This window comes from Coregonus lavaretus, assembly GCF_964263955.1.
Source record: "Coregonus lavaretus genome assembly, chromosome: 5".
Lineage (NCBI taxonomy): Eukaryota > Metazoa > Chordata > Actinopteri > Salmoniformes > Salmonidae > Coregonus > Coregonus lavaretus.
Window position 1 is genome coordinate 41,489,202 of NC_139992.1, and position 13,221 is coordinate 41,502,422.

General features: G+C 44.8%; 1 protein-coding gene across 4 annotated transcripts in view; it reads left to right on the top strand.

Moving 5' to 3' along the window:
- LOC311130033 (neuroepithelial cell-transforming gene 1 protein-like) overlaps positions 1-13,221 on the top strand; it is a gene marked incomplete at its 5' end in the record, with an annotated part of 37,686 nt that overhangs the window by 19,299 nt on the left and 5,166 nt on the right. For 3 of the 4 annotated variants that reach the window (XM_084162647.1, XM_084162649.1, XM_084162648.1), the window contains one exon: positions 2,179-2,241. In XM_084162647.1, coding sequence (XP_084018773.1) covers positions 2,179-2,241 — 63 coding nt within the window. Of the gene's footprint in view, positions 1-2,178; positions 2,242-9,666; positions 9,917-13,221 lie in introns of those variants that run through there. The other variant, XM_084162650.1, reaches the window with a different exon arrangement.

Consider the following 13,221-nt stretch of genomic DNA (forward strand, 5'->3'; position numbering starts at 1 on the left):
CGACCCTTTCTACACCTCTCCCCTTCCTCCATCTACCACTCTCTCCTTCTCACTGTTTCCCCCTCTCTGTGTAATCAATGTGTATCTCCTCTACCTTTCTATCAAGCAGAACATGCTTAACAAATATCACCTAGTTCTTTATATCGAATTCCACATCCACATGACATGAATGCCCTTTTATGTCAGGCCTAAGCTGGGTTTGTTTAAAAGGTCAGTCTAGCTTAGCCCATGATGTCATGGTAATGTGAAACTGTATCATTTGCATGGGCAGCAGCAGTCAACAGAGACTCAGCAAACTGCCCTCAAACAAGCCTTGTTGTCTGGGGGAGGCTCTGAAGAGAGGACCCCTCTAGCCCAGACTTGCATTGCATAGCCACTAGGTTGTTAGGTTCATGAGCCGAGGTGCTGCTACATTGTCTCTAGGCCAGTGTAAACTTTCCCTCTAACCTGGCCCACCCTTTTGATGATTTAATCACAAACGGACCCAAAACCAATCGTTATTTTAAAAGCTAGCCTAGCACAATTACAGTTAAGGCTCTCAAACAGTTAAGCCCTCTGATGATAATAACAAGGCATTAATGGGGGTTTCTCTGGTCACTTTGATTCCTTTTGAATGGGGATCAGCTTAATGATTAGTCGTTCACAGTCACTAGCTGATTAAAGACACAAGTCTAAAGCTAGTGGCTACTGGCTAATGAGCCTTTTATAGCTAGATGATGATTACTGGCTGCACTGTAGCCTTTTGATCAGATTGCCAGTTTCAGCTTCTCCTTTTACCATCAGCTCTACTATAAACAAGAGTTGAATTGATTGATCCATGATCCCACTTCCCTCATTAGCTTCAGCAAAGGACCTAACTGCCTCAATTAGTCTACCTTTAAAAAACGGACTGAGCGTGAAACTACTGTATTCAACAGCTGTAGCACTAAATGAGAATCTCTTGATTAGGAGCTGTACTGTAGTATTGTGCAACTCTCTGTTAGCCAAAGCACTGTTCACTCCCCTCAGTAGGTTAGCTTATCATCTAGCTTTGTTCTCTTATCTGGTGCATTGCATATGTAGGCCCCTTGTGTCCCCTTGAAATGTATGAACCATGCAAAGTGACAATTTTCTCACCTTGTGTGATCAGATATTGCACAAGGAGTTATTTTTACATTTAAGTCATTTAGCAGACACTCTTATCCAGAGCGACTTACAGTTAGTGCATACATTTTTTTAATTTTTATACTGGCCCCCCATGGGAATCGAACCCACAACCCTGGAGTTGCAAACGCCATGCTCTACCAACTGAGCTACATCCCTGCCGGCCATTCCCTCCCCTACCCTGGACGACGCTGGGCCAATTGTGCGCCGCCCCATGGGTCTCCCGGTCGCGGCCGGCTACGACAGAGCCTGGATTCGAACCAGGATCTCTAGTGGCACAGCTAGCACTGCGATGCAGTGCCTTAGACCACTGCGCCACTCGGGAGACGAGTGGGAAAGCTAACAGGTTTGAGGAAGAAATGCCCATTTACCCCCTTCAAAACAAATTATTCAAAACAAACAACTACCTCAACAAACTGTCCTACCCTGTCCATTCTGTCTCTCTGCACACCGGTGGTCACGTCTCGGCTTCCTGAATGCCCCGTGATGGCCTCTACTCACTCCATTGTTAATGTGCCATAATGACAGAGCCCTAAGAGCCCCGGCAGTCAGGCAAGCCCAGCGCTCCTTCTGCTTTACAGCCCTAGTCACATACACATAAACTCAGGGCCAGAACTCATCTCACCTGCCAGCTGGTCTTCTCTCCAGGTGTTAAAGTGTGCTTGTGCTTCATTAAAACCCTTTCCTGTTCCCAATGGAACCTCCAGGGGTGAACATTGTCCCTGGGGCAATAGGGCTTAGCAATAGGGCAGTTCTTCACTTCACTGGGGCTATTCTCAAACCAATGAGACCAGGATGGGACAGGGTAATGGGGCAGAGTGGTGGTGGTTGTCTGTTCTTATCTAACTATTTCTAACATCAGAGAACAGCAGGAGTCCAGACTATGTGTAGTTGTTTTGTGTGAAGCTATTTGGGTATCTGCCTAAGAGTATCTGTGGGAGTATTGGTGTGTCTACCTGTGTATATAATAGATATGGGTAAGTTTATATCTGTCTAAATTTGAATAAAAACAATCTCATTTCCATCTGTCCCCAGAAGCGGAAGCGCAGAGAGAAGGATGTCTCTGATGCAGTCAGCCTGTGCAGCTTTGACTTGAAGGTAAAACACAATGAACCGGCCCATATCACTGATCTGAGTTCACAATATAGATACCCTGAACCAGCATTACTGGTCCTAGATCAGTTTGTCAAAGTGATGCACACAGCTCTGTAAACTGTTGCTGTCCCCAAGAGTTGTTGACATTCATGAATGTATGGGAAATTGCATTCTAGATGTAGAATGTTATTGCATTGGATTGTTTGGTGCCATCATGGAGGACGGTTTCCTGACCTCAGTATATCTTTGGCTGAGGTCTGAAGAAGCTAGGCCTATAGCCGATCCAAAGTCTAGCCCCGTCCTGTTTGTTTGTGATACTTGAGCATATCACTGATACCAGCTCAGCTGGTAGAGCACGGCGCTTGTAACGCCAAGGTAGTGGGTTCGAGCCCCAGGACCACCCATACACAAAAAAAAAAAATGTATGCACGCATGACTGTAAGTCGCTTTGGATAAAAGCGTCTGCTAAATGGCATATTATTATTATTATTATTATTATACTGAAAACCATCCAGATAAGGACCATGTTTGTTTACAGCAACCATCACAACACTCATCAACTAATGTTTGGGGAATTTTACCACCAAATATTCTGTAGTTACTATGATTCATATTTTTAGTAAGTTGACGATCAGGACTCGATGGTTGGAAAATGTCCTTAGAATGTGGGTCTGTTGTTGCCTAGGCCTGTCACCAGTATTCCAACGTAAAAGGATTTTCTCAATAATCACCCATAGTAATGCTCTCTGTTTTTCACCGATGTTTCATTATCACACTCAATCTGGAGGCGAAAGAAAGGCACACCTGTTTTAAGCGAGGTGCTGGCTAGCGGAGTAGAACACTTGAAAAGAAAAGGAGAGCCGCACACTCTAGGAGCTCAGATACAATAATTTAATAACCAACGTTTGGACAGACAAGCTGTCTTCATCAAATCAAATCTTATTTGTCACATACGCCGAATACAACGGTGTAGACTTTCCCGTGAAATTCTTACTTACAAGCCCTTAGCTAACAATGCAGTTCAATAAATAGTTAAGAAAATATTTACTAAATAAAAAAACCAATAAAGTAACACAATAAAATAACAATAACGAGGTTATATACAGGGTAAATCGGGGTATAATTATCACACTCAAAACATAACAAGCACTCTTCTTTCTTTTCTGTCCAATCAGATGAATAATAGTACCCGGTTCAATTTCTCACAAACCTCTATGACAGGCCACATTTCTAGGAAACCCTTATACTTTTGATGCCAGAGGAGAGGGCTAGTGAATCATCCCTCTCTCCATTGTTGCCCAACTATGACTTCTAGTGAAATATCGCCTGGCAGGTTTATTGGAATTAGTCCGTTGCTCCCCAGCAGAGCCTAATTTTGCTTTTTGGATCGCTTCATATTTCTTCAGTGAAATGTTTGGGTCTGAAAATACTTGAAAGCTGAGGGTGACCTGATGAGACTTGATAGAAGTGCATTAAAAAGATATGCCCATCACAGTTTATAAACAACCCTACATCATTACGCTCAATCAGATTTGAGCCATTTCCACTGGTAGTCACCTCATGTTTCAGCCTGATAATGCACAGCCCCATGTCGCAAGGATCTGTACACAATTCCTGGAAGCTGAAAATGTCCCACTTCTTCCATGGCCTGCATAGTCACCAGACATGTCACCGATTGAGCATAAAAAGCATAAGTGTTTACTAGAAATGTGGCCTGTCATAGAGGTTTGTGAGAAATTGAACCGGGTACCATTATTCATCTGATTAGAAAAATCTGTTGTGCCCTTGAGCAAGGCTCTTAACCCTAATTGTTGCTAGAAGTCGCTCTGGATAAGAGCGTCTGCTAAATGACTAAAATGTAAAATGGACCCATTCGGCTGCTAGGAGAACGGTCTACTCTGGCGAATGGTGCTTGTTTAATAAAGTTAGATCAAAGCTGAATCAATGTCTGCATACAAGATCACATAATGATGGTATTCTACATAACATAACTGAATATAATAGCATATTATAGTTTTACTGTAAGACAAAAAACACCACCTAATTTCTTATGAGAATTTAGGATGATTGTGCGATTGGTCACATTTTTCCACTCATGTGGCCAGACCTTAACAGCGTGCTCCAATAGGCAAAATATGTGCTTTGGTTTAAACTAAACACAGGCAAACTACAGTTTGTTAACCCATCTGCTCTAAAATTTGCCCACTATACATAATTCAAAACCACATTGTATGTAGGCTACTTCAGAACAACGCTGTATAACTCAAGAAGATCTAAATGCATCTCCCCATGAAACTGATTGAGATCCAATAGTTACATTTTACATTTTTTTACATTTTAGTCATTTAGCAGACGCTCTTATCCAGAGCGACTTACAGTTAGTGAGTGCATACATTATTTTTAAATTGTAAAAAAAAAAAAAAATCATACTAGCCCCCCGTGGGAATCGAACACACAACCCTGGCGTTGCAAACGCCATGCTCTACCAACTGAGCTACATCCCTGCCGGCCATTCCCTCCCCTACCCTGGACGACGCTGGGCCAATTGTGCGCCGCCCCATGGGTCTCCCGGTCGCGGCCGGCTACGACAGAGCCTGGATTCGAACCAGGATCTCTAGTGGCACAGCTAGCACTGCGATGCAGTGCCTTAGACCACTGCGCCACTCGGGAGGTGGCATGCAGACGCTGCATGGACTTTTCACCTGTAAAACTTGAAGAATGATTATTGACGATTGAAAGTGAGAAATGTGCAGGGAGGGTACCACAGAAATGTGTGTGTAAATCCCCCCATATGCGCAGAATGTGATTTGGATCTTCAGCTCTGGGGAAAAGGGATCCAGGAGGGGACGGGGCGGTTGCCTACGGATTCGCAGTCTCGGCCTATTCGCAAACCTGTTGCACCAAACCAGAAGCACCAGACCAGATCCACCTGCCACCTGCACGCTCGCCCAGAGAGCCAAAATGTTGCCACAATAAATACAGGGTAGGAGGGTTGAGTAGCTGACTAGAAGGTGTTTGCTGTAAAGGCTGTACACTTGTATTGAGTATCGCCAGTCCTGGCTGGAATCAGGGTTCCTTGAAAAACCTGAAGCAACAAGTTGTAACTTTCCCAGCTCCTTTGACCACCCCTCTTTTTGTCTTCTGCATGTTTGCTTGGTGGGTTAGCTAGACTAGTGTGTGTGTGTGCTCTCTATGAATGTGGCATTGATCAGTGTCATGACAAACCTTTGGTTCTTGGTTGCCTCCACACTGTTTGGTAGCAACCAGAGAAGCACTGGGTGTATGCACTGAGTAAAACACACTTAAGTAAACTATTGAGTAAACGGGGGATGTTTGTCTGGTGTGAAAGCTATCTCTGGTATTGTTTTTAATGGCTACTCTGTGATGGGTTTTAGTGGGCCACTGCTGGATAAGAAGCCCTGTCCTCATCTCCCCTCCAATAGCTGCTGAAGAGACAGACTACTTTAGTTTTTATAGGTTGATTGGCAGTAAGGCAGAGGGATGAGGGACAGAGGGAGGAATGAGACCACAGGAAGTTGGGAAACAGGTAGAGGTGGAAGTTGGGGAAGAATGGAGAGAAAGAACATGAGGCAAATTCCAAATAGTGAGAAATGGGACAATACAGGAGTTGGTGTATCAGAAACGAAACTATCTTTCTTTCTCTTGGCCCACTCAATCTTGGAGTGCCTGGGCTTGTTTGAGATGATCACACTAAAGCTGTGGTTCATTATAGTATATAAACACCCGTAGGCCTATTCTCTTCCTGCCTGCTCAAATAAGGACTCACAGACCGAATGTATATAGGGAGAAATAAATAATCCAATAATATTAGATTCATACTAGATCACATCTGCCATCTATTGTACCTGAATTCTTGCACCAAACTCCCACCACCAGGGGGCAATGGTTCCACCACTTGTTGAGTGAATGAGTGCCTTTAGATAGTGTTGGCTGTTATGCCTTCTCCAGAGCTCTAATGAAACACTAGCATTGTCCTGTACTGCTGATGTGGAGGGGATGTAAGCCCCAGGGCTCTGTTTGTTCCTGGCATGGAGTTACTGCAGTAGACTGGAGGGTAATGCTATGGCTGCTTTTCCTTTTGTAGTCCGTGATTGTCTGTAGACCCTGCCACATACGTCTCGTGTCTGAGCCGTTGAATTGAGACTCTATACTGATGTTTTACTGATGTTTTACCTGTTTGTTTTAATTGCCTTGCGGAGTGAGTAGTTACTGTTTGTATTCTGCCATATTCCCAGTCACCTTCCCATGGTTAAATGCGGTGGTTCGCTCACGGGTAATGGCCCAGACAGAGGGGTGGCTGAGCCTCAGGTATCCCCACACGGAGTGACTAACACGGGGATGCACCGCGTTGTCTTCCCTGTGTCTGGATGATTGCACGAAACAGCCTCTTTTCCTGTATACACAGACACTCGCATACAATCAATCATGACCTTCTGCACTGGAAATGTACGCTGGGGCAGTGGTGTGGTTATAGTCTATCTCCTCCGGACTGTCCGTATCCTGATTCATATTCCAGCAAACAGACATTTTGTAAATATTATTATTCAGTCTCACCTGAATAATCATTCACACCATCCTCCCTTCTGGCCAACTGCTGTCCCCTTTTTCACAAGTAATCCAATCATCACCCAAATCATCATGTAGTGAGACTTTGCCCCCTGGGCTATTATTTACCATTTGACACCTTGCCCTGAGGTGTGAATCCTGACTAGCCACTAGTTGGGCCAGTTTGTGGAGTGGACTCTGCTTGTGGAGTGATGTAGGCCAGACTTTCAGAGCCCTGTTGGTCTATATAACATGATCAGTTTTACCTCAGAGTAAACAGACAGTCCTCATGTAGTTTAGAACTCATTCCCAACCATGGTGCCAATCCTCATGTAGTTTAGCAACAATAACCCATCTGGGTTTTCTCTCAGCGCGCGCACACACACACACACACTTTCCACTCTCACACATGCTTAGTTGCGTATGTCCTGTTTCACACCTCAGTATTTACACAGGAGGGTGAATTTTTGCCTTCACATTGGTCTAATTAATTTGCTCAAAACACAGACACATATATATATATATATACACACACACACACACACACACAGACTGTGGCTAATTGACTAGCAAGGTTTTACAGCCCTTCCACCACATAGCACCTCAGCACATTGTCCAGTCCATCACACAGTCAACACCTTGCATTCTGCAGTCCATTTGCGCAGCAGTTATATGGGTATGTAGCAACATGTGCAGCAGTTATATGGGTATGTAGCAACATGTGCAGCAGTTATATGGGTATGTAGCAACATGTGCAGCAGTTATATGGGTATGTAGCAACATGTGCAGCAGTTATATGGGTATGTAGCAACAGCGCAGCAGTTATATGGGTATGTAGCAACAGCGCAGCAGTTATATGGGTATGTAGCAACATGTGCAGCAGTTATATGGGTATGTAGCAACATGTGCAGCAGTTATATGGGTATGTAGCAACATGTGCAGCAGTTATATGGGTATGTAGCAACATGTGCAGCAGTTATATGGGTATGTAGCAACAGCGCAGCAGTTATATGGGTATGTAGCAACATGTGCAGGGTTTAGTGCCTAGCTTCAGGTGTTTTCACTTCTCTAATCACCGTCTCAGTTCACTTTTATTCAAATGGAGCATGATTGTGTCTGGCTGTGAAATGAGAGTTGGTGTGCAGGAAAAGGAAGCAAGCTTGTGTTTTACTTTAAAACTCTGTTTCAGAATGAACTTAGTTTAGTTTCTCACTTCCTTTTACTGTTAAACTGGGTGCAGTTACCCCGCTCCCCCCTTTAAAGGGATACGTCAGGATTTTGGCAATGAAGCCCTTTATCTACCACCCCAGAGTCTGATGAACTTGTGGATACCATTTTTATGTCTCTGTGTGCAGTTTGAAGGAAGTTGCTAACTAGCTTTAGCACAATGACTGGAAGTCTATAGTATCTACTAGCATTCTGGATAATAACGAACTAAACCTTAATTTAAACCCACCCCACACACTACACTTCTGCCCTCAATAAACAGGGTCCAGTGCAGACCGTGTGTGTCATGAGGAGTATGATATAATAAGGAGGGGAGTGAGTGGGCCCCTCTTATTGATATTCTAATTGATCGCCCCCATCCCCTGCTGATCAGAGCCTGGTAACAGCTCTCTGTCGTTAGCTAAAGCAGACAACAAACAGTGGTGCACTTTACACCCTTCACACCAGAAAGCCAGGGGACAAAGAAGTGTTCCATATTTACTCACTCAATAATGAGATGTGCTATTTATTACATGATGGTTCACTCTACTTATAGGTTGTGTTTGAACTAGATTCTATAGGTGGATATTTACAACTGCTGTTTTCAAGGAATTGACTTGATTAATGATCTGAAGTAGAATTCCTCTAGGCCTACTTTTTCACATGATGCATCAGTATCTGAGCTCAGAAGGTGTTTCTCTATTTTTAGTTATAAAACACATTTAAAAACATTAAGCAAGTTTCTCTTTTATCTCAGTTAAGGCTGCTCAATTAATCTCATTTTAATCGCAATTGCAATATTGACATCCATATTTTTTAATGCTATGAATGTAACATTCAAATGTAATAAGGGTCTCCTGGGAAACTGACCAACACTGGTTCCTACCCTGTCACAACAACGTCTACTGTACCTGGCTTTTTCATTAGTTGTCATGCCAAACAACACCAACCATAGACTCTGAATAGTTCACCGACGTGTTTTGATCGAACTTCGGAAGTAAAATCGCAATCATAATATTGGGTGATTTTTTTTTTTGCAATTAGATTATTTATGCATATTGTGCAGCCCTAAATTGAGTAATTAACTATGTTTAGACCTTTCGGATACTTCTGCCTCAACTGGTATCAGTTGGACTGTAACGTCTCTGCTGCGATAGCCACAGATCTCTCTTATCAGATCTGTGAGTGAAACAGCAACTAGCCCTATTCTCTCTATCTCCCCTGAACACTGTACCTTAGCAGGGTGTGTGTGTGTTAGTCTCTAGCAGATTACTACCTTGTTCAAGCCAAACTTTTAGAGATCATTGTTCTGTAATACTGTCTGCACATGGTGCATAACTTTTCCATTCACTTTAACAACAGAAGCCTCACTTCATGGAATTTCCCCAGTACTACAGGTGTCCTGTATGGTTTGTGATCACTGTAAACTCTCTTTGTGTGGAGCCATGCTCATGATCTGTAAATTCTTTAATAAAATATTTTGTGTGTGTGAATCGCCAACAAAAAGCAAACAGGGTTCTTCGCCTGTATAGCTCTTCACACGTCCAAGAAGAGAGTCTGATTCCTCTAATGGTAACCCCCCTTAACGGTGGTAGGGGTTTGGAGAGCTTGCTCCTCCCTTTACCAGCCCTGAGTATTTAAACCCTCCCTCCCTAACTCCACCTCAGACCAAAGTCTAGAATGAGAGAGCAGTAGTGTGTGGAGTTTTCTGAAGTCCCATAGCGGAGCAAGAAGAAGAGGAATAGAGGGGGACATCATTTGAAGACTAACTGGATATAGCAGAAACCTTGTTGGATTTTTTTAACTCAAAGCTATGGTGGCTTACGATGAACTGGGTAGCTTGGTGACTATCAAACGGACTCTACAAGCTATAGACGGTCAGAACCAAGCCAACAAAGAGTCCGAGGTGAGATACTGGGAGAAGAAGTGATTGATCTAATATGTTCTTTCTGCTGGCTCTGTCATTTGGTATCAGTTGGACAGGAACTTGTTCTCTGCTGCGATAGCCACTAATCTCTCTTATCAGATCTGTGAGTGAATCAGCACATTGCCCTGTTATCTCTGCTATCAAATCACATTTTATTTGTCACATGCTTCGTAAAAAACAACAGCTTCATCACAAGCATATTTGTCACATGCTTCATATCTCACTTGAACTCTGCACCTTAGTAAGGTGTGTGTGTGTGTGTTTAGTCTCTGGCAGAACCTTGTTCAATTCAAACTTTTAGAGATTTTTGTTCTATGATACATTTACATTACATTTACGTCATTTAGCAGACGCTCTTATCCAGAGCGACTTACAGTTAGTGCATACATTATTCTTTTTTTATTTTCATACTGGCCCCCCGTGGGAATCGAACCCACAACCCTGGCGTTGCAAACGCCATGCTCTACCAACTGAGCTACCTCCCTGCCGGCCATTCCCTCCCCTACCCTGGACGACGCTGGGCCAATTGTGCGCCGCCCCATTGGTCTCCCGGTTGCGGCCGGCTACAGCAGAGCCTGGATTCGAACCAGGATCTCTAGTGGCACAGCTAGCACTGTGATGCAGTGCCTTAGACCACTGCGCCACTCGGGAGATACTGACGACCTGTTGAGCAGAGGTCATAAAACTATCCATCCCTTTAGCTTTGCTGGTTTTTGTGTGAATCTATCTGCCCAGACAGGTAATGCAGCCTAGCCCTGGGGGATGACTAGTACAACACCAGCAGTGTAGCAGCAGGGGACGAATAGCCATACTGAGATCAGCACCAGGTTTTCGACTTCTCACCTAAACTTTCATTGCAATAACATTCTAACTTGGAATTTATGTGGTTTGAAGTTGGAACTTTTAATGGCAACATTATTGCACATTTTAGTTTGCCAGTTGCCCCAACCCCCCTCCTTTTCTCAGAGTCCTGGCAGTGAGTGCAGTGAAGCGTCTCTCAGGTGTGAGTGCTCACACAGCAGGCTGAGAGCATTCCTCACACACAATTAAAGGGACAGGGGGTAGAAACCCAGGTGTGCCTATTCTCTGATTCAAACAGAGCCACTGGTCAGCAGAATCCTTTTATACTCACTTCTCTAGTCTCCTTCCTTCCCCCATTCAAGGTCTTTGTGGTTAGATTTCGGAAGGGGGTTCAGGGGGAAGCCAGCGGCTACATTGTCGATAAATTAGAAAGGAGAAGTTGAGTTCGTCAATGAAGTGAGTAGTCTCGTTTCTCAACAGATGTTCATGACTGTGACACCCATTTTTAGTTACTTTGTGATGAGCTCTTTCGTTGGAGTCCAGGGTAAATATTAGTGGTGTTCCACTCCCTCAGAGCCCAGCCCTGCTATCAGCTATGCTGTAATCAGTGGGAGAGAGAGAGCTGCTGCAGCAGGGAGGGACAGCCAAGCCAGCAGGGATTAACACATGTGGGGTTACATCAAAGGGAGGCCAGGGGCACAGGAAGGGGCTTTTGGGGGGGCTGGCTGAAAAAGTGGATAAAGTTAGTTGATGAGCCTTTGGCTCTCTGGTTGGATATAACGAGGTAGAAGAGAATTGTGGGTAAGAGAGGAGGAAGGGGGGTTGTTATTAAAATACCACCAGAGGCCAATTTAGGACATTAGGGAAGATTTGAGTGAGTACCCATGGTCCCTCAATCTGCGTTGTATTAGGGGGTGGGGGGTCGGTTGTTGGTTGTTGGTTGTTCCAAAGACCGTACAGAACGAAACAGTCCAGCAGCACAAATCCCGGATATGTCTGGCTTCCTGAAGGGAGCGAGACTGGACAGTGTTCCAGGGAGTCAAACTGCCTGGAATAGAAACTACTCCTAGTCCTATCAGTCTGCATGTTGCTCTCTCCAGCTGATAGTAACACTGGGTGGGCGTACAAAGAACAGCACCAATGGCCTTTGTTATTCCAGGGTCGGTCTCCAGATGACAGGAAAGGCACAATGGGCAACACGTTTCCAAAGTTTACATTGGAAGACCCCTTGATTTCCAAAGCAAATTTACCCTCTAAGTTTCCATTGTCCAATGGGGTTTACAGCACACTAGTTGGACACAGTGTGCCTGTTATGGTCCTCTCTCCACTCAGTAATGAGGCCAATTAAAATAAAGTCTAAAGAGGTTCAAACCAGTCCTGTGTTTAGGATTGGGATTCCTTTCTGACCATACCATTTCTCGATCACCGTCAGAGCGGTTGTGGTCAGCACTAGTCCTCTCGGTTTATTGGCTCTGGGATAGAGTGGTTTAGATAAGTTCCTGGACTGTCTGGCGGTCCTGGTCAAAGACCCGACCACATTTGGACCATGACCCTAGCTGGCCGCAGTCACGGTGTCTTTTACGCCAGACTCTGTGGTAGATCTGTTCTGCAGCTGTGGTCTGCTTCTGGGGCCAGGAGGAGCCTGAATGGCTCTCTGTTCCCCCAGTTTCGCTGAGCCAAGGCAAAACCCCATTCATCCTGAGTCAGGAGAAGGCTCTGAGAGTTTAAGAGTTTGGGGGTTCAAATAGAGCATGCAGCATAGATTTCATAAGACAGATTTATTTCTTCCCAAAACATGTCTAAGAGCATGATGATTCTGGTTTTGGCTGTTTTTGAAGAGGTCTCTCTCTGTCTATGAATTCATCACCTCAGATCTGCAGTGCTTTGATATCTGATGTTTGTTGATGTTGGCAGGGGATTGTTGCGGTCTCCCTCTCCCTGCCTCAGGGCTCAGTACAGGGGGGTGAAGCGGGATTACCTGGCACAGGTGTGGTGCTTCTCTCACGCGACGAGAGCTCAAGGGCCTGTTCCGACTCGCACCCACAAACCCCCCACGCCACCCCCTGTGACTCCTAACAAAAAGACGGAGAATTCCAGTATTCTAGTTCCTGTTTAGGACGAGGCCTGTTAGTTCCTCTCTCTCTCACTGGTGGTCTTCCGTCCAGAGTCACACATCAGTTTTACTGTAGCTGTCCAAACACAGCACCGTCCTGTCCCGTACCTCACTGAACTCTGGGAGACGGGAGTTAATCGATGAGGCCTTTTGTCTTCCCATGTTTGAGTGACTGAACAGCCCCTGTCTCACGGCCCTTTTGCTTTAGTCAGGCCATAATGCTGAGTAGTTGTGTGTGTGTGACAGAGAGTAAGTGGGTGTGTGTGTGTGTATTGTGAGTGTGTTGGACAGCTGAAAGCAGGGGTCCCGTGCATTCCTGGCATGCCTCCAGGCCCCTTCTCTGGTCGGCGCCTCTGGGCTGCAGTCAGAA